Source organism: Notechis scutatus, chromosome 4 (assembly GCF_049901735.1).
Source record: "Notechis scutatus isolate UNSWTSFEM ecotype Mainland chromosome 4, rNotScu1.2, whole genome shotgun sequence".
NCBI classification, from domain to species: Eukaryota; Metazoa; Chordata; class Lepidosauria; order Squamata; family Elapidae; genus Notechis; species Notechis scutatus.
In genome coordinates this window covers 38016766-38035800 of record NC_142012.1, presented here as the reverse complement: position 1 = coordinate 38035800, position 19035 = coordinate 38016766, and the positions used below count along the sequence as shown (strand labels likewise).

The window sequence follows — 19035 nt, the reverse complement described above, 5'->3', positions numbered from 1 at the left end:
GCCCTATAATCTAGGGTGTTGGCTACTATTGCTAGTTTAGTGTTTATCTAAAAATTTATTGAATTCCCCTTCAGTTCCCTCATCAAAATCGTTTATGAAGATATTGAAAAGTATTGGGCCTAAGAGTACCTTGTACCCTACTGCCTACTTCGTTCCACGTAGATGTACTACCATTAAGGACGTTACAGTTTGTCAAGCAGTTACAAATCCATCTAGTAGTGCTGTCTATCTCACATTTTTGCAGCTTATCAAAAGTAGGCTGTGCTCTATTTTGCTGAATGCCTTACTGAAATCCAAGTATAGTACGTCCACAGCACTTTCCCTGGTCCATTACTTTTGTCACTTTATAAAAAAATGAATATGTATATTGATTATTATGTGTAGCGGAGACTGTAAAGTTACATTCGGGCCAGCAAGCCAGACTCGGTAACGTGGCCACGCTGAGCCAAGCAGGTGTAGCTTTTTCCACTAATTCCACTTCGGAATAAAAACGCTTCAGAAGGCCCCTCCCCGAAATCCTTCCTATTCGTCCAACTTTTTAAAGCGGGAGGCAGCCCTTACTCTTAAATACAGGCGGTCAGATAAAAATCGCCCTTGCCTTTCCAACCGATCAGCTGGAGGCCGCGTCTTCCGACCGCCCTTCCCCCCTCCCCCCGAACCCGCTCCGCTCTGTTGCAGCAGCCGGGAACGCGCGTTTCTAAGAGGCGTCCCAACCAGCGAGCCGCCGCCCAAGAACGTGAAAGCGTCGGGCGGAGGAAGAGAAGTGTTAAGCACGTGATTCGCAGCCTTAAGAGCGGGCGAAGGCGGCGTTTTCCCGCGTGGGGTTCTAGAACTGCGGAGGTTCTCTCCCGCGCTTTCTTTTCAGCTTCGTGTAGTTTGTCTCGAAGGCGGAGTTTCCGTTGGCGCTCGTTGGGTGGGTTGAGGGTTAGTGGCTGCCTTCGTTTCCTAAGGGCGGCACGTTTTCTCCGCTACCCCCGTCGCCCATTCTTCTCCTAATAGTTTGGACCGGCGCACGGAGGGCCGCCTTAATGGACGCCGGAATGCCCTGCTGATAAATAACGCTCTTTGTTGTCTCGACTTGGTTTTAGGTGAGAAAAGATGGCAAATGACTGGGCTCAGGTTTCTAGGGTACCTAGTTTTGCTCAGATGTTGAAGAAGAACTTGCCTGCCCAGCCACCCCAACCTTCTGCCCCGCCTTCGTCTCACAGTAGTTCGTTTCGGCAAGCGGAGAATGCTAAACCGGTGTATTTAATACCAGAAACATCCAGTGTATCAAACTTGGCGTCTAAAGTGACCCCTATTACAGGTATTGGTGGCTTTCCCTATTACGTTGTCTATCAACGCTAAGAAATTAGGAGCTTGGTACTACTTAAAGTATTCTATGGAGTATAGACAATGTAGTAAATGCGTATGAGTTACATAAGACTATGATTAAACTATGGATATGGGGCTGGTCCAGTCTTTGGATGGTAGATAGTCATCCTTAAAAGGTAATATTGTAATACAGGGGGTTGTGCATAAGAGTAATGAGGCCTGGTTGCTTTTGCAATTTAAAGTATTTCTTTTAAGTTATAGTTTAATGTAAATTTTAAACCTTTATTCCACATGTTCTCCCATTGTTTAAGCATTACATTATACTTAAAAGTTCCTTCATTTTCCAGATTTAAATTCAATAACACTTTATAGACTAGCAATAATATGTTTATCACTACCACACATGATTTCCAATTCATTTTTGACAAAGTTAAACCCATATTTCTTTTTGTCTAATTAAATCTTTCAATTGTAGATATGTAAAACAATGGCAGACATGACATTATCCTTAGATTTGAGCGTAGGGTCACCCAAGTTGAAAGATATTATTTTACCATAAATTCACCAGTTTGGCTTTGTCACCATTTATTTTCTAAGAAAAAAAAAACTTCCTGTGGGGAAACTTTCCTTCTTGGAAAACCTTGTTTTATATTTACTCCAAACTCTCAAAATGGCAAGTCTGACAAAATGTTTGTTGAAATCAACATTTACTTTATCATACCATAGGTAACCATGCCATCCAAATCTTAATTCATGATCTTCCAAGTCCAGTAGCCTCTTATTCTGAAGGTTCTTTTAGCCAAACCAAACAGCAAGCGTCAAAGTACAGTTTGAATTTAAAGTATTTCTTGATTATTTTGTTCCTCTAATAACGTTTTTGCAAATTTGGACAGTCTTGTTTTACAGAAGCATCTGATTCAAAGAGTAATAACTAACAAAAAGAATTCCCTTTCCAACATTTAATAATGACCATAGCAAAATTATTTCAATTGACATTTTTGAGCTTTGAACAAAACTAAAAAAAAACCAGTATTTGGAGCAAATTATTAAAAATTTGAAAATAATGTTAAAAATAACTGACTGGAGAATTCTGGGAGTTGAAGTACACACATCTTCAAGCAATTGAGAAATGCTGGTATAGTGAATAAAGCAAGATATAGTTGCAGTATACAACTACAGTATAGTAGTGGAAAACTCCAGTGTTTTCTTTTTACTGAAGTCAGTATTTGAATATTCCAATGTCACTTTTGGATCAAATCTGTCCAGTCCATTTGAGTCTAAGGCAACCATAGGACCTGTTCCAAGTCACTCACTGAAGGGTGATTTCACAGATAGGAGTAACTTCTCACATTGCATGGGCCTAACTGTTCTTTTTGAAATAAATTCTCTCGAGGAAAGACCTTTTTTTACTTGGCCGTATATATGTTCGATATTTTTTTAGCTTTTTAAAAAATCTTCATTGGACTGAAAACCATAAATTTTCTTCATAAGATGCTACTCTTGGTAGAATGCTTAGGAGCCTGATGGCAACTCTCAGGTGTTGCAGTATGCCTCCAACCATATGAAAGACAATTTATTCTCTACCACTGGCCAGTTTTAAGTCTGATCCCAATTTTTTCTTTGCATGTTATTCAGCAGTGTCTCATTAAAGTTGTTTCCAATTGTTCAAGACATAGGGCCAGAATTTAATTGAGAATGGAGATATTTCCTCCTGATGAATGATATCCTCTGATTAGGATACAAAACATGTTCTGCCAGATGAACTGAATGAAAAAAAAAATGGATCTCTAGAAAGACTGTTTTATTATTTTTCCTTCAGTTTTGTGTAGTGGTGATTTGGACAAAATTTCAGGTGTTCATAAAATTATATACATCAGGAGCATTTGAGAGATAAACATCTGTATCTCTACATTTCTTGTTGAACACTAAAATTGGTAGAAACAGATTCAATGTCCCAAAGATTAATTTTTTCAAAAGGCAACTGAACTTTCTTAGGTTTTTTTTCCTTTGAAAACTGAAGAAGCTACTTGGAGAAATGGAAATTTTCAAAAGGAAAAAACCCTAAGAAAGTCCAGTTGCATTTTGAACAAAAATATAGCACCTTTGGCACAACAGTGACCTGGATGACTGAGAATCTCCATAAATAAACAGATTGAATGTTACTTGTCATTGGATACAAAACACATCAGTATAAAGAAGTCGGTTTCTTTACAATGGATTGGAATTGATTTACTATATCCAATAGGAAGACAAATGTTAAGACATATTTTACAATTCATAGGAGACTTTTTTGTACAACAAATGCTGTGGAGATTATACACAACAGAGACTTATGTCTTTGCGGAATAAAATCCAATTGTTAGAAAAGATCCTGTTTAATACCTTAATGAAAAGCCTTATTATTAAGAATCCTTTGAGGATATTTGATCTTGGACGGATGAGAGATAATGATTGTTGTGATTTATGGTAGATTAGAAGCCATTGTGGACTTTCTGTGAATGAAATACAATAAATAAATTGTTAACCAAGGATTTAGAAGTTTAATTCAGTAGTTGGTTTTATCTGTTAAATATGTTTTTATATATTAGATAGGTGCCAGGCTAAGTGGGTTGGCTTTACAGTATTATAGAAATTTGTGTGCCTGCTTCACAAGTGGGGAATAGTTATTATTTTTGAAATATGAGTTATTCAGCGGGGGATTTATGTATATGTTTTGTTTATTAATTTTAGTGTAGTGGGTTTTTTTGTATTTCTGTTTTTGAAATTTGTATTTTAATGTTTTGAATAAAATAAAAATTGCTTTAAAATTTGGTTTTGAATTTGGCTGTGTAATTTGGGATACAAAATCATTGGTTGTAGTATAGTGCTAATTATTATTTTAAAAAAGATCTGAAAAGGAACGGTAGCTGTAGTGCTAGTTTCCTGGCATTAAGCCTATTTACTTTTCCATGATTCGCTTCCTAGAATCTTCAAACTTTAATTAGCAAGATATTAATTGTTGAGTAGTTCCACAATAAACTCTACAGTTTGTTACTATTGTACACTATTCCCATTTAGGTCTCTTACCAGAATATGAAATAGACAATACTATACAATCATATTTAATATTTTCAAGGCAACTTTCATGTTATTCATTATCGGTTACAAGAGATTGTACTGTTGTGAGACCTACATTTTCAATCTGTACAGCTAGTAATTTGGCTACACACATATGTATACTAGTATGACAATTAGTCTTGATAGCATTTGCTTCTACATCATATTGCAAACATAATATTCATTAACAGAGTTCTTTGAATGTCATTATCCATCTCATATTAGCTATTGATACAGCTTGACAAATCTTTTGCAAAACTGTTTGAACTGTTCTTTTTGGATGTTGCTCCAGTTATACAAATTAATGCATTTGTAGTTCGGAATATCCCAAGCATTTCATTATGTTATAGATATAATTATATAAACTTTCTTATAGTTACTGATTTTCTCCCATAGTATTTATCTTGATAAACTTACACTGGAATTTTTAAAATAACTGTTAAAAGTTCTATCCTTCCCTGTACAGGATCTTTAAAGGGGCAGATTAAGTATAAAATGGAATAAGTCTCATTTGTAAATTGACTCTAAAGAGGAATTTTTGGAAGAGAAGAAATATAAATAACAATGAAAGATGTTACTATGTTTCAGATCAAGTAATCACTGTGTTTCACATTAGTTTTTTTGTGCTCTTTACCAATGTGCTTTATAGGTCATGACTATCAATATGCTAAAACTGTGCCTATAATTCCAATTACTTCACTTCCTCCCAAGAAAATTCCAAAGGAATTTATTTCAAAATACAAGCGAGGGGAGATCAATCCAGTCTCAGCTTTACATCAATTTGCACAAATGCAACGTGTACAACTTGAATTAAAGGAGACTGTGGCAACAGGTATTTTTTTTACTTATAAGGTATCTGCATTGTCCTAATAGCTGGATATTGAAGCATGTATTGTGTACATCAGAAAAGCCTAGGGAACTGGTTTGCTGTAAATAAACTGCATATAGGACTCTATGGCTTGTTACCTTGTGGTTTTTCCTCAGTGTGGTGTAAGAAACTAGCAAACTAAAGTTTGTTTGGCACACTGGTGGGTAATTCTTTTCAGATGGGGGGGCACATTTATACCAGCATTAAGGAGGGTTAACTGATGATGTAATTATGGCTCCAATTTTGGCCCTTATTGGTTCTTTTCCAAAAGTTCATAAAATCTATAAGATCCAAAGACAAACCAGAGTATATAATTTATATTTATTAGATCCAGCCTGTAGTTGTACAATTCAAGGTGTTGTACATAGTGTTCCTGCTTTCTGTTTTCCCCCCACAACAACAACCTGATGAGGTGGGTTGGGTTGATAAAGATTGGTCCAAAGTCACTCAGTCAGCTCACAATTCAGTTTCTAATCCAGTGCCCTAACAAATGGTGAAAGGGGAAAAATAGGAAAAAGATTAGAGGTGCCTTAAGCTTCTGGAAGGCTTAAAATACTTAGTGCATTTTTAAAATTTCCAACAAAAGAAAATAAAAATTGATCCCAACTACTAAAGAGGCATTCCTGAATTAACTAAACTTAGTTAATGTATTTTCTGAATTAAGCTATAGGAAATCACTCTGAAAGCAAATGAAAGATCCTGATCAAAAAACTCAGAAGTCTTGGTATGGTATATTTGAGGAATATGTAATGGCTATTTTGAATGCCATCTGTCAGGTATTCACATTGTTCTACAGGTTTAGTTGTGAAATCAGATCTCTTAATTACTGTTCCCAATATTTTACTATGGTATTGCATGCCAGACTTAAATAAGATTGTTAAGATGTCTCTTGCCTTCATCTAGCTAAAATCTAAAATTCTTTTATGTAGAAATCGGATATAACATGATGCTAGGAACTGGTAAATGGATGCTAATTTCACCTATTTATCAGGAAGAGGGTTTTATTTGGTGGTATGAAACAACTGTCAACAATCTATTTCGAAATATTTAAACATGTATTTCAATTATTCTGTTACATTGACAAGATCATTGCAATGTGATTGCATTTTAGACGAGGACATAAAATTACAGAGATGCTAACATGTTTGAGAGTCATAACCTTTATTTTTTATTTTTCCTAAATCTAGGTAGACTAGAGTTTGATATTAGTAAAGCATACTTAAAGCTGGATGAAAACATGTTAATTTTTATGAAACTAGAAATAAACGTTTGCTTTCCTTTTTGCATTTTGAAGGAAATATCTTGGGGAGTTACTTTGCTTTTTGTGCTATAGTTGATGGCATTCAGTATAAGACTGGGTTGGGCCAAAATAAGAAGGAATCAAAATCAAATGCAGCAAAACTTGCTCTTGATGAACTTCTGCAGTTGGAAGAGGCAGAACCAAAAGCTTTGGAAAAACCAGGTAAAGCTTTTATCTTGAAACATAAATGGATATTCTCTCTGTTCAATTGGAATGTGAGTGATGGAGGGAATATCTCCCCAGCTGTTTAGTGCAGCAGCCCTGAACCTTTTGGGCACCAGCGATTGGTTTCATGGAGTGAGGTTTTTCCAAAAACCTGGTGGTGGTGGGGTTTCACATGCTGCCTGCATCTTGCATGTGTGCAGATGGAGCTTCACTCATTTGCTCGGCCTGGTTTCTGGTGTCAGTCCATCGCCTGGAATTTGGGGACCCCCGGATTAGTGGTATTCTTCATATCTAAGACTTAGTACTAGGACTCTGGAGAAAAGGGCAGATAGAATATTTTTTCTTAACCTTGGGGTGGTAGGTAGGTTCTGCCTTAATGGGACATATTATCAAATGTAAAATAAGAATTTTGTTAGATTAATATCAGAAGATTTAATAGATTTAATATTGCAGTATAGCATTTTTTTTAGAACAATTATTTATTTGGTAAATTTATGTAGTTACCCATCTCATATTGTTCTGACCCAGCCAAAGTTTCTGAAAGCAAACACGGATAAACTCAAACTTTCACGGCTTTATTCTACAAATAACCCTCTCTGTAGATAACAGATGGCTTGCAGCCAATTAGTCCAATAAATCAGAGCCTGTAATCATCACACTAACTCCTTCAAACTTTTTTTGCCTTCTGCAAAGGCAAAAGCAGTTTGCAACCAAGCTTATATTCCCTAGAGGGAGGGGCCATTATATTGTCTCCTTACTCCCGAGTCGTCTATGCAGCTTCAGCTGTTCCCTCCTACGAAGCATCCTGCGATCACATACACTTGAACTCAGGTTCTTCTGAAACTTCCTCGTCATTGCTGCCAGCCCCCACCATCTCTGAAGGCAGCAGTCCATTCCCTGATGGTCCCGGCCCCTTCTCTGAATCCTCGGTCTCCTCTACCGTCTGCACCTGCTGCCGGCTAACCACAACACATGTACAGTATGTGACTGAGTAGCATACAAAGTTAAACACAAAACAATACAGCAAAATAAACCCCACGAAAGCAACAAAAACATCAATACAATAAAAATAATTAAAAACAATCTGCTGGCTAGCGCTCCATTTTCCTCCCATATGAGTTTAGATGAAGAGAAGTAGAAATCAAATTGTAGAGAGTCCTAGATTTAATCTTATGTAGAAGCTGCTGCCTTAAATAATGTTACATTCATTTACAGGAGCCATTTTATAAACCTACCTTGGTAACATTTTTTTCTTTTGCCAATAGGATATAATTCTCTCATCCACATCTTAAATTGCTCTTAAGTATATGATGTTAAAGTGGTGATTTCCCCCTTATTCTGCTGCCATTGAAGAACAGTCCCACTATGTCACACGTTTTGTTAACCATTACCTTGGAAGGAAGTAATTTGACTGAATTAACTGGGAATAGGGTCAATGCAGTCAGGACAGAACAGTAATGAGAGAGAAAATTTCACACCAGCATAGTTTTTTTTAGGGTGACTCGGGGACTTTAGTGTGGAAGGGTTTTCTCTTTATAACTGCTACTGTGTTTGCAGGTCCTGTCAGAAATTTTGCTGAAAGTATACATGCAGCCAAACCTCAAATAACAACAGAATCTGCCTATTTTACAAAGATTCATTATGGTAGGAATGTGCTGTTTTATTCTTAAACACCTTTTTAAACACCTAAATTAATCCATATAGTTTATCCATTTTGTTGATGAATTAATGCAATATCTGTAACAGCATTGAATTATCAGTGTCAAATGCCTGCTTATCTGTGTTGCAGATAAACACACCCATTCCAGCTCTGCAAAGGCAAAAACCATCCCAATACGTCACTGTTACGGCCTGTGATGCGATTGGGTTTGACAGCCCTGATCTAGAGCATGGTTGTCTAATCTTTTGGTTTGTTTAGGCCACATTGAGTGAAGAGGAATTGTTTTGGGCTACATACAATGTATATATTATAAAGTATTTTTTGAAAACTTCCATTACTTTTTATATTTTGGGACAATATTTTGCGCTATCCAGGGACACATCTGAGCCAGGGGTTGGACATGCCTGATCTAGACCTCGAGGGGCCTTTCCAACCCTCTTATTCAAGGGTAAATGGATTTGGCCTGACCTGGATTTGAGACTCGCACAGCTCTAGTGATTATGGGAGAAAAATCTGCACTAGGAGCTAGATGGAGCAATAATATATGGAAGAAGGTCAAAAATAGTGATCATGTGACTGAAAAATCTTGCACTGTTGTAATTGTGAGCCAGGCACTGGGCAATAATGGAGCTGCTGCTGCTACTGATATAAGTACAAAGACCAGTCATAATTATCACTATATAGCATCATTGTACGTTCAATCCCTGAATATGGAATCATTAAACAAGGACCACCTGTAGTTCAAATGTCTAAGCTAAATAGTTGGGAGTCCTACAGATTTCAAGAAAATGATTTTCCACTCAGAAGTTACTCTATGCACTGAAGAATGCAAACTTTAATGTTCTTTCTTTTCTTGAATGATTATACCAGTATAGCTTAAAAAAACTTACTTTGTTTACTTTTTTAAAAAAATATTTTACTAGAGGAGAAGCATCTCGCACACAGAAAAATTTCTCAAGTTGTCAGAGAAATATTCGATAATTTGGTGGCTAAGTATCCAGAGTACCAGAGTTGTAGCAGTTCAGTAGCTGCCTTCATAATTGAAAGAGGTAGGCATGCTTCCTGTAAATAATATTGTTTAGGTGTTGGTAGTCTTTTTACCCTGAGCATTAAAAAGAATTACTCTTTTCCCCATAGCTACACAATATGAAGTGGTGGCTATTGGAACAGGTGAATTTAATTATAGCCAATGCAGTCATCCTGATGGAAGAGTGTTGCATGATAGTCATGCAGTTGTTACTGCAAGGCGCTCTCTACTTAGGTAAGTATATAATGATGTTCCCCCCAACTCAGTTACATTTATGTAATTCTTCTATGATGTTGAAGTTCACAGAATTTCAACTGCATTTAATATGGATTTTTAAAGACGATGTCTAATGTCTAACATGTTAATATTTCTTTAAAGGTATTTTTATAGACAGCTTTTAATTTACTACAGTAAAAATCCTGCTATAATGGACAAATCCATATTTTGTACTGATCCAACATCTAACCTGCTTGCATTAAAACCAAATATAAAAGTATTTCTCTACATGAATCAGTTGCCAAAAGGATCTGCTCAGATAAAGTCTAAGTTGTAAGTAGTGTTTTCTAAAGATAAAGCAGAATTCATAATTTTCCTCAAAAACATGTTTTTGATTATGTATTGGTGAGGCTTTTTGTTTATTTAATTTATATATTCCATTGTGTTTAGAAGTCCGAAGTGGCATAGATAGTGTTGTTTCCTATTTTTTGCTCTCCCAAAGCTACTCTATGAGGTAGATTGTCCAAAAACATTGAATTCCAGTAGCTGAGAGTGGATTAGAATCTGTGTCTTTCCTTGTCCAACACCTTAATTTATTATACTGTGATAAAATATTCTTGAAGAACAATAAAATACTTTTCAAACTAGCTTTTATTTCAGTATTTGGTATCCTCTTAAAATACTGTTTTTATTTCTCTTATCTATATGTTTGGGATATATAAGGGCTGATCTATATCCTTTGTTGTAGGCATCTCAATCCAAACTCAGTATCTGCATTTGAAGCTGATGAAGAACTGTGTCTTCATGTGGTTGTTGAAGGCAAGGTTTATCTGACAGCTTTTTGTCCTGCTGAAATTGCCACAATAAGCAGCATGTCTACCAGTGATAAACTGACAAGGTGGGAAGTGTTGGGTGTTCAAGGAGCCCTACTGAGTCACTTCATTCAGCCAATTTATGTTAGCACAATAGTTCTTGGTAAGTAAATTATTTCTAATTCAGTAGTGCTGTATTATAAAGTTATACAGTCATGTGAAAAAGAAAGTACATCCTCTTTGAGTTCTATAGTTCTGCATATCAGGACATAACTAAAAATCATCTGGTCCTTAGCAGTTCTTAAAAAGAGGTAAATACAACCTCAGATGAACTACAGCACATGACATATTACACCATGTTATCATTTATTTTAGAAAAAGAAAGCCAAAATGGACAAGACATATGTGGAAAAACAAGGTGCACCCTTACTCATTCCATAGGTATGAAGAGGCTAAGTAGCAGCAAGGTGCTGCTAATCAAGTGCCCTTGATTAATTGAACATCAGCAAGTGTGACTACCTCTCTAAAAATTGAGATTTTAGAAATTTGGTCTCCAGCATAGAAGTGTGGGTTAATACAATACCAAAGAGTAAAGTCATCAGCAATTATTTTAGAGAAGCAGTTGTTGTTGTCCATCAATCTGGAAAGAGTTATAAGGCCATTTCCAAGCAATTTAAAGCCCATCATTTTACAGTGAGGAAGATTACCCCTAAGTGGACAAACATTCAAGATAATTTCAAATCATCCCAGAAAATTCACCCCAAAGTCAGATCATGGAATGCTCAGAGAAATAACAGAAAAACCCAAGAGTTACATCTTAAGACTCTACAGGCTTCAGTTAGCATGTTAAATGTTAATCTTCATGACAGTACAATAAGAAAAAGACTGAACAAGTATTGTTTGCTTGGAAGGATCGCCTTCTTTTCTCTAAAAAAAAAAAGAAAATGATAGCATGTTTAGGCTTACAGAGTTGCATCTAAACAAATCACAAAACTTATGAAACACTGCCCTTTGGACAGATGAAACCATAATGCACAGTGCCATATTTGGTGAAAACAAAACATTGCATATCAGCACAAACATCTCATATCAACCATCAAGCATGTTGGTAGCGGGGGTGATGATTTGGGCTTGTTTTATAGCCACAAGAACTGGGCAAATTACAGTTTTTGAGTTGACCATGAACTTTTCTATATAATAAAACATTCTAAAGTCAAACAGGAGGCCATCTGTCGGACAGCTAAAGCTCTCTGGCATTGGGTCATGTAATAGGACAATGATTTCAAGTGCACTAGCAAATCTACAACAGAATGGCTGAAAAAGAAAAGAACTAAAGTATTCCAAGGGCCCAGGCAAAGTCCAGTCCTCAACCCAATTGAGATGTTGTGGTGAGACCTTAAAAGACTTGTGTATTAGCAAATGCCCACAAACCTCAATGAATTGAAGCAATGCAAAGAAGAGTAGGCCAAAATTCCTCCACAACTATGTGAGAAAGTCATACAGAAAACAATGGTTTCAAGTTATTGCTGCTAAAAGTGGTTCTACAAGCAATTGTATCATAAGGTGTACTTAGTTTTTTATAGATGATTTCTCCATTTTGGGGTTTTTTGTTTTGTTTTTTGGTAAAATGACAGTGTAATGTCATGCATTGTTAATATGATATTGTATTTACCTTTTTCACATGACTGTATTATAAGAGTGAAGAGAAGAAATATAGATTTAAATGCTACATTTATTTTCAGTTAAAAATATGAACCTTTGACTTTCTAAATTCTTGCAGTGCTGGAATTCTGTGAAATTCTCATTTAGAACTTAAGATATAAATTTCAGTATGTATTCATAGGCAGTCTTTGACCTAACTGATGTTTGTTTTATAATGAATGATTTAGGAGATCTATGTATTTAAACTGAATCTGCTATGTAGTTGCAAATGCATTTTAATCAGGATTGAAATAGTAAACACAAAATTTATTAGCAGCATCTATTTTCAGTGTCTTTAAATTTTACTGTTCTACATAAAAGTAAATGTCTACTGTAATTTTATAGAAGTTCATCTTGCCATTTACAGTGATGATGACAATAGAATTAATTTTCAAGTTAATTTCTTGATCCTCTTTTTAATATTTGTGATATGCTTCTCAATTTTTTTAGGGGACGCAAATTGCTGTAGTACAAGAGGATTAGAAATAGCCATCAAACAGCGCATAGACGATGCACTTAGTAAAAAATTTCCCATGTTCTACCTTGTGAATAGACCTCATATTAATTTGGTAACTGCTGCATACCCTGTGGAAATTGACCTGGACCATAGGTCTCTTAGTGTGAATTGGTCCCAAGGAGACTTATCGCTGGAGGTGATAGATGGATTAAATGGAAAAATCAATGAAAGGTCAGTGTTCCAATAAAGTTCATTAAATAAAATATGAACTTGTTCTTTTGAAAAATTAAAGAAATTTTAATTTTATGAAATAATTTTGATAGATTTCTTTCAAAATAATTTTCAATTTTATTATGTAATGATAGCTTACGGTTTTAACCAATGGTAATTATTCTTGGAATATGCTCCTTATTATTGCTATCTTTTTCAAAATTAGTTCACCCTTCAAAAGTGGTATTTCAATGGCAAGTCGTCTTTGCAAAGCTGCAATGTTAAGTCGCTTTAAGTTACTGGTTAAAGAATCAAAGAGAGAAGATTTACTTAAAGCAACAACTTACCATGAAGCAAAGGTAACAGCTAATATAAATGTGCTCTAATAAAAGTGTCATAATTTCTAATGTAGAATTATAGCTATTGAACTATTGACTTCAAAGCTAAGTAATAATCATAGTGTGATTTAAGTATTAGCAAGTAATTATTTCAGATCTGTTGCAGAAATAGGTTTGCATTGATTTAGAATGTGATTTGGAAAGTGGATCTGCATGTTTCTTGTCTTAATTTCACAGGATGACTTCATGATACTGCCTAGTCTATAAATAGGAATCATATCAAAAACAAGCCACATTTATTTAAGTTAACTGTTTTTGGAATTCTGCCCATCTTTCTATCCCTTGTTTCTTTTTTTACACTTGTAACAAAATAAGAAAAATTATTGAGTATCCTTTTATAGTGGCTTTGAGGAATTTAGGATATACAGTATAAGGAGAAGCATCTCATACTACACTGTGTGCACAATTATTAGGCAAGTGAGTATTTTGACTATATCATTTTTATGCTTTTTTTTCCACCTCCAAGTTATATAAACTTGAATGCTCAGTGGATGTAAGCATATCAGAGGCTGTGTGTTTGTATAATATGGGAGGGTGTGGCCTAAGGAGATCAACACCCTATATCAAAGTGCATAATTATTAGGTAGCTTCTTTTCGTCAGGCACAATGGGCCAAAAAAGAGATTTAACTGACTCTAAAAAGTCAAACATTGTAAAAAGTCTTTCAGCAGCATTCTTGAATTCTTGTGGCTAGCCAGTAAAGGCCTTAAAGATGAAAGAATAATGACATGGCCCTCTTCCTCACCTGACCTAAACCCTATTGAGAATTCTGGGCCTTTCTTAAACAGGAGATTTACGATAAAACAGTACACCTCACTGAACAGTATTTGGGAGGCTGTGGTTTCTGCTGCACAAAAAGTTGATTGTCAACAGATCAAAAAACTGACAAACTCCATGACTAACTTGAAAAAAAGGGTGGCTATATTGGTCACTGATTTTTTTTTTTTTTGAAACATCAGAAATGTTTGTACATTTTGAATTGTTTGTTTATTCTCACTTTAGCAGATGCAAATAAACGAGTAAGATGGGCAAATTTCCCTTTTTCAATTAGTTGCATAATAATTCTCTTAGTTGCCCAATAATTGTGCACACATAGATATTCTAAGAAAGCAAAAGCCTCACTTTTACTTTCTTAAATATCCAGGTTTGTGGTTTATTAACATTTTGGATTGACCAAGAGCACTGTAGTTGTTCAATAATAAAATTAATCTTCCAAAATACAACTTACCTAATAATTGTGCACACAGTGTAAGTGCTATTTTATAATACCATCTGTAATTGGATTTATCATAAAATAAAATAAAAATATACCTCTTTTGCCATCTAAAGGCAAACTTTGTGATAACTTGTATTTAACAACTAAAATATGGGCCATCTATTCAAGCAATGATAGAAAAATTGGTATTGCCTGTACGATCTGCCTAGGCTTTTTCCAATTCCCCCAAACTACTACATTAATAGATTGTGGAAAGCAAAAAGTAACATTCAAGCTCAGCTTCGTTCTTAGCAACTATAGGATCAGTGTATGTCCTCTGTCTTAACGAATCTCAACCCTGCTTACTATTTCTGTTCCATGTACATGTAGTCTTCAACTTACGACCACAGTTGAGCCCAAAATTTCCATTGCTAAGTGAGGTAGTTAAAGGAGCTATGCCTCATTTTGCAACCTTTTTTGCTACACTAATAATGAATTGCTGCAATTGTGAAGTGAATCATGCAGTCATTAAGGAAATCTGGCTTTCCCCATTGTCTTGCCTGTCAGAAGCTGGCTGGGAAGATTACAAATAGTGATCATATGACCTCAAGACAGTGTAACTGTTATCAATACAAGCCAGTGCCAGAATTTTGATCACATAATCACAGGGATGTTGCAACAGTCATAAGTGTGAAAACTGGTAATCACTTTTTTTCAATGTTGTAATTTTCAGTCGCTAAATGAATGGTTGTAAGTTGAGGAGTACCTGTAGTGACTCCTGGTTGAGATCATTCATTCCTGTGACAGTGACATACAGCTCTTCTTTTACTTAAAAAAAAAGTAACAATAAAAAAGTCAAAACAAAAAAAATCACAGTATAAGATCTAAGAAAAAGTTTCAGCCATCCATTACATCAGTTAAAAATCAGAAATTAAAGTGCATTTCAGAAACGGGTTATTGTTAAAATTTCTTACCAATTTCTTATCAATTCCTCAGTAATTTTTTTTAAATTTAGATTATGGCAGAATCTTACCAAGGGACAAAATACTTGCTGAAATCCTACCTGGAGCAACATGGTTATGGGTCTTGGATTGTGAAGTCCCCACACATTGAATATTTCAGCATGTAAAGGTTAATATACCAGCTCTATGACCTAAGAAAGAAATAAGCTTTTGCTTTTGAGAAGAATTTTTTATTTGGTTAATGATTGTGGATCAATGCTGACCAGTAATGTGAGCTGATAGCAAAATAAATATGCTATTTTAGTTAATACATGCAGGTCTTTTTTTTTCTTCTGTCAGTATAAAAATAATAAAAATTGAATTAGTTTGTGCTATGTACTTGCTGCAAACTGCTATCTCAAGGAGTTGAATTTGAGGAGTACCTTTGGGAAAATATAGTGCGACTGATTATAGTTTTGATTTGTACCATGTTATATAATAGCAGGACCAGTTATATATCATTGGCTTGCTTTCTGAAAAGTTATGTGCAATTCTGGCATTAAAAGTCACAGTTTACCTTGTTAATCATTTTGAAACCTTGTGGGTTTAAATCCCTTTTCAGTTGTGGAACTTAAATTTATCTTCAGGAAACTACACAAATTATGCTTGCATTGTAAGAGTAAACGCCTACAAATACATTTTGAACAAAGTGTGTGATCTGTTTGCTGTATATTATGGGATTCTGTAACTTGCAGAACTTTCAAATAATATTTGGCTCACTAATTGAAACAACTTAGAAAATGTATTGGGTATCTCAAAATATTTAATTTGCAATTTGACTCCTTTTGTTATTCTTAAGACTTAAATTGAATGTTGATACTGCTTTGTATAGTGATACTATAATTTATTTCTAGTAAAATAAGCATGATTTGACTAATTCTGGAGAGTATGGTTTATTAGTATACTGAAACACTTATTTGAAACTCCAACCTACGAACAAAAGATAATATTCTTTAGAAGTTAAACTATTTTGAGGGTGGGAGAGCCTTTCACATGCAATGTGAAAGTGCTTTACAATGGCTGTATAGAACAGTTAAACTGTAAGTCTTAAAACCACTTTAATGGAAAATTAACTTTATGGATTTGTCTTTAGTTCAAGAAGGAATCTTCATGATGATTACTGAAAATGATGGTTCATGCAATTGCACATAAATGCAAAGTATTTATGTGCCTTGTAGAGATCTTACCCCTCATAAATGACTTCCTTTTGTTTATAAAGCAACAAAACCACTGAAAGTCAATCTTTTTTTTTTTTCATTTTTTTAGTGATTAGATTTCCTATGTTTAAATTTAGCACAAGAATTTGTGTATAAGCATTTTTATTTTATTTCATTGTGTGTATTGGAATAATAAATATATAATAAAATTAGCAATATTCAGTGCTTATTTCTTTGCTAAATTAATATTTTCCAGTAAAACTGGTCTCTGCTATAAATCAAGAATTGTCTAAATTTTCCTTTTATAAGAAAATGAGTCATTTTCTATTCCCTGGACCAATTTTTTTCTAGTAGTATTACAACATCTGTGGAGGGATTATTCTTTGCAATAATAAAATTAAGTGGACAACAAGTGTTTATTTGTATGAACCTGTAAAGTAGCAGCAGGCGTGGGATCCGACCGGTGTAACTACTGGTTTGGGGGTATGTGTCGTGCGCGCATGCGTGCTTTGCGCGCATGCGTGCCTGACGTGCACTGTGCGCGTGCAATTAACAAACTGCTGGGCTACCTGGACAGCTGAGCAGCACTGCGCGCGAGTGTGCAGCATTTGAAAAAACACTTTTTTCCTGCTTTTTCAACCTCAGCTATGCCGTGCAAAGCAGCTGAGGTTGAAAAAGCAGGAAATAAGGGACAGCTAAGAGCCCGGGCGGGCGGGTGGGCCAAAACAGCAGCAGACACAGAACAGGTTCTGTGTTTGCTGCTCTTCAGAGCTACCGGTTCTACAGAGCCGGACAGAACCGGTAGCATCCCACCCCTGAGTAGCAGCCTCCAGTTTCTCCAGCATTGCGGACTGGGGGGGGAGAGGGGATGGTTCCATGTGAACAGCTCTATTTGCGCAAGTGGTAGACACATGCATCTGCCGTTCACACAAATAGAGCTGTGTGCGCTTGCCTGCCTGCTGCACATGAAGGTAAAACTGCCTGCATGCATGCCCGCCACTTCCGCAGCCTGGTTCAAAATGGTCTGTGGCCCAGGGCTTGGAGACCCCCCTGCTGCTGTATATGTTTGAATTGTGCAGGTGGTATCAATCTGCAATTTATCAAAATGCAATCTACAAAAGTAGAAGGAAACAAAGATAATTGCCATAAAGTATTTCATTAATTTATAATAACCTAATATTAAATTATTAAAATCAAAGCATTGGTGGGGGCTCCTTGAGCTATAGGGCAAATAATGTAGAACTATCTTATTGATGAGGTTGCAAGTTTAGTCAATTAATAAACTATCCTAACTTAGAACTATCATTAAATAGTCATACTTCTTGGTTTTATGTCCTTTTACGTTATATGGCTTAAAGACCCAGGCAGTGTCTCTTGAAATGGATATTCAGATGGGTTGATTTTGATTTTTGATTTTGACAGTCCTGAAGCAGAGTACCAAGCCTTGTAATATTTAAAACGCTTAAGCAAGCACCTTGAATTGGTCAAGAAATTACTAGTAACTAATGACGAACCTCAATGTATGTGTGACACTACCAGACCTATCACTTCCTGAACCAACTGCAAGGTCTGGGATAGATTCAAAGGAAGGTCCATGTGAAGGATGTCCAACCTTTTGGCTTGCCTGGGTCACACTGAAGAGGAATTGTCTTGGATTGCATATAAAAGATATACTATAGCTAATACATATAAAATCTTCCTTTTTTAGTATACTTTTTATAATGATGTCAGACCAGATAACTAGCTGTTCAGGACCACATGCAGCCTGTGGTCCATGAGATGGACGTGCCTGGTCTAAATATAAGGGCATGAGACACAGTTGCATGAAACTTTTGATCCAAAAAGATTTTCAAGTGGTGTACCATTAAAGACCCATTTATGTCTTCCATCTTCTGCTCAAGCAGAAGCTGTAAGTCAAGGAGGACCTCAAGTTGCGGATTTGCTCTTTCAAGAAACAACGCTCATCCAAAGTCAAATTAGGGATTAAAATAACCCAAATGAGTCAACTACTATGTAGACCAGGGCTGTCAAACTCCCGGCCCATGGACTGGATGCATCACAAGTTGGCTACTCCCACTCCTGGTTTAAAGAAGGGGGGGGGGTTCCTGATATGTCACCGTGATGATGCAAGTTTGACACCCCTAGTATAGACAATAACTTTTATAAGAATTGAGTTGGAACTTGTACGGACTCACTGTCCCTTTTCTTCATTGGATGAGGACCTCAACAGCATCCAAGGGATGAAGACAATCTTCTCTAACATTTTCTGAAGTTGAAACCTCATCTTCCAAAAAAGAAAGATAGGTAATTGTACAAATGGATTCAGAAATGCCCTAGGCAGAAATATACAGTATGTTCTTCCTGATATCTCCTGCTCTCTCAAATAAACTGATCATTTATCAAATAAAACTTTACCCAACACTTTATCTAGCCAGTCAAAGAAACCAACCCCTAGGGAA

The 19035-nt window shown here is 35.8% G+C and overlaps 1 protein-coding gene across 1 annotated transcript; it reads left to right on the top strand.

Annotated features, from left to right (window-relative positions):
- The first annotated feature begins 701 nt into the window (after positions 1–701).
- ADAD1 (adenosine deaminase domain containing 1) lies at positions 702–16788 on the top strand. The gene is made up of 12 exons (XM_087963162.1): positions 702–913; positions 1089–1306; positions 5060–5242; positions 6573–6740; positions 8301–8387; positions 9327–9452; positions 9541–9664; positions 9809–9979; positions 10395–10621; positions 12610–12847; positions 13053–13185; positions 15434–16788. The coding sequence occupies exons 2-12, from the start codon at positions 1099–1101 to the stop codon at positions 15545–15547; spliced, it is 1779 nt and encodes a 592-aa protein (XP_087819288.1). The 5' UTR covers positions 702–913; positions 1089–1098; the 3' UTR covers positions 15548–16788.
- The last annotated feature ends 2247 nt before the right edge of the window (positions 16789–19035 follow it).

Coding starts and splice junctions, on each gene's coding strand:
- ADAD1 (XM_087963162.1), top strand. CDS start 1,099: ATGGCAAATGACTGGGCTCAGGTTTCTAGGGTACCTAGTTTTGCTCAG. Junction 8,388..9,326: donor TTTTACAAAGATTCATTATG/GTAGGAATGTGC, acceptor ATATTTTACTAG/AGGAGAAGCATCTCGCACAC. Junction 9,453..9,540: donor TGCCTTCATAATTGAAAGAG/GTAGGCATGCTT, acceptor TTTTCCCCATAG/CTACACAATATGAAGTGGTG.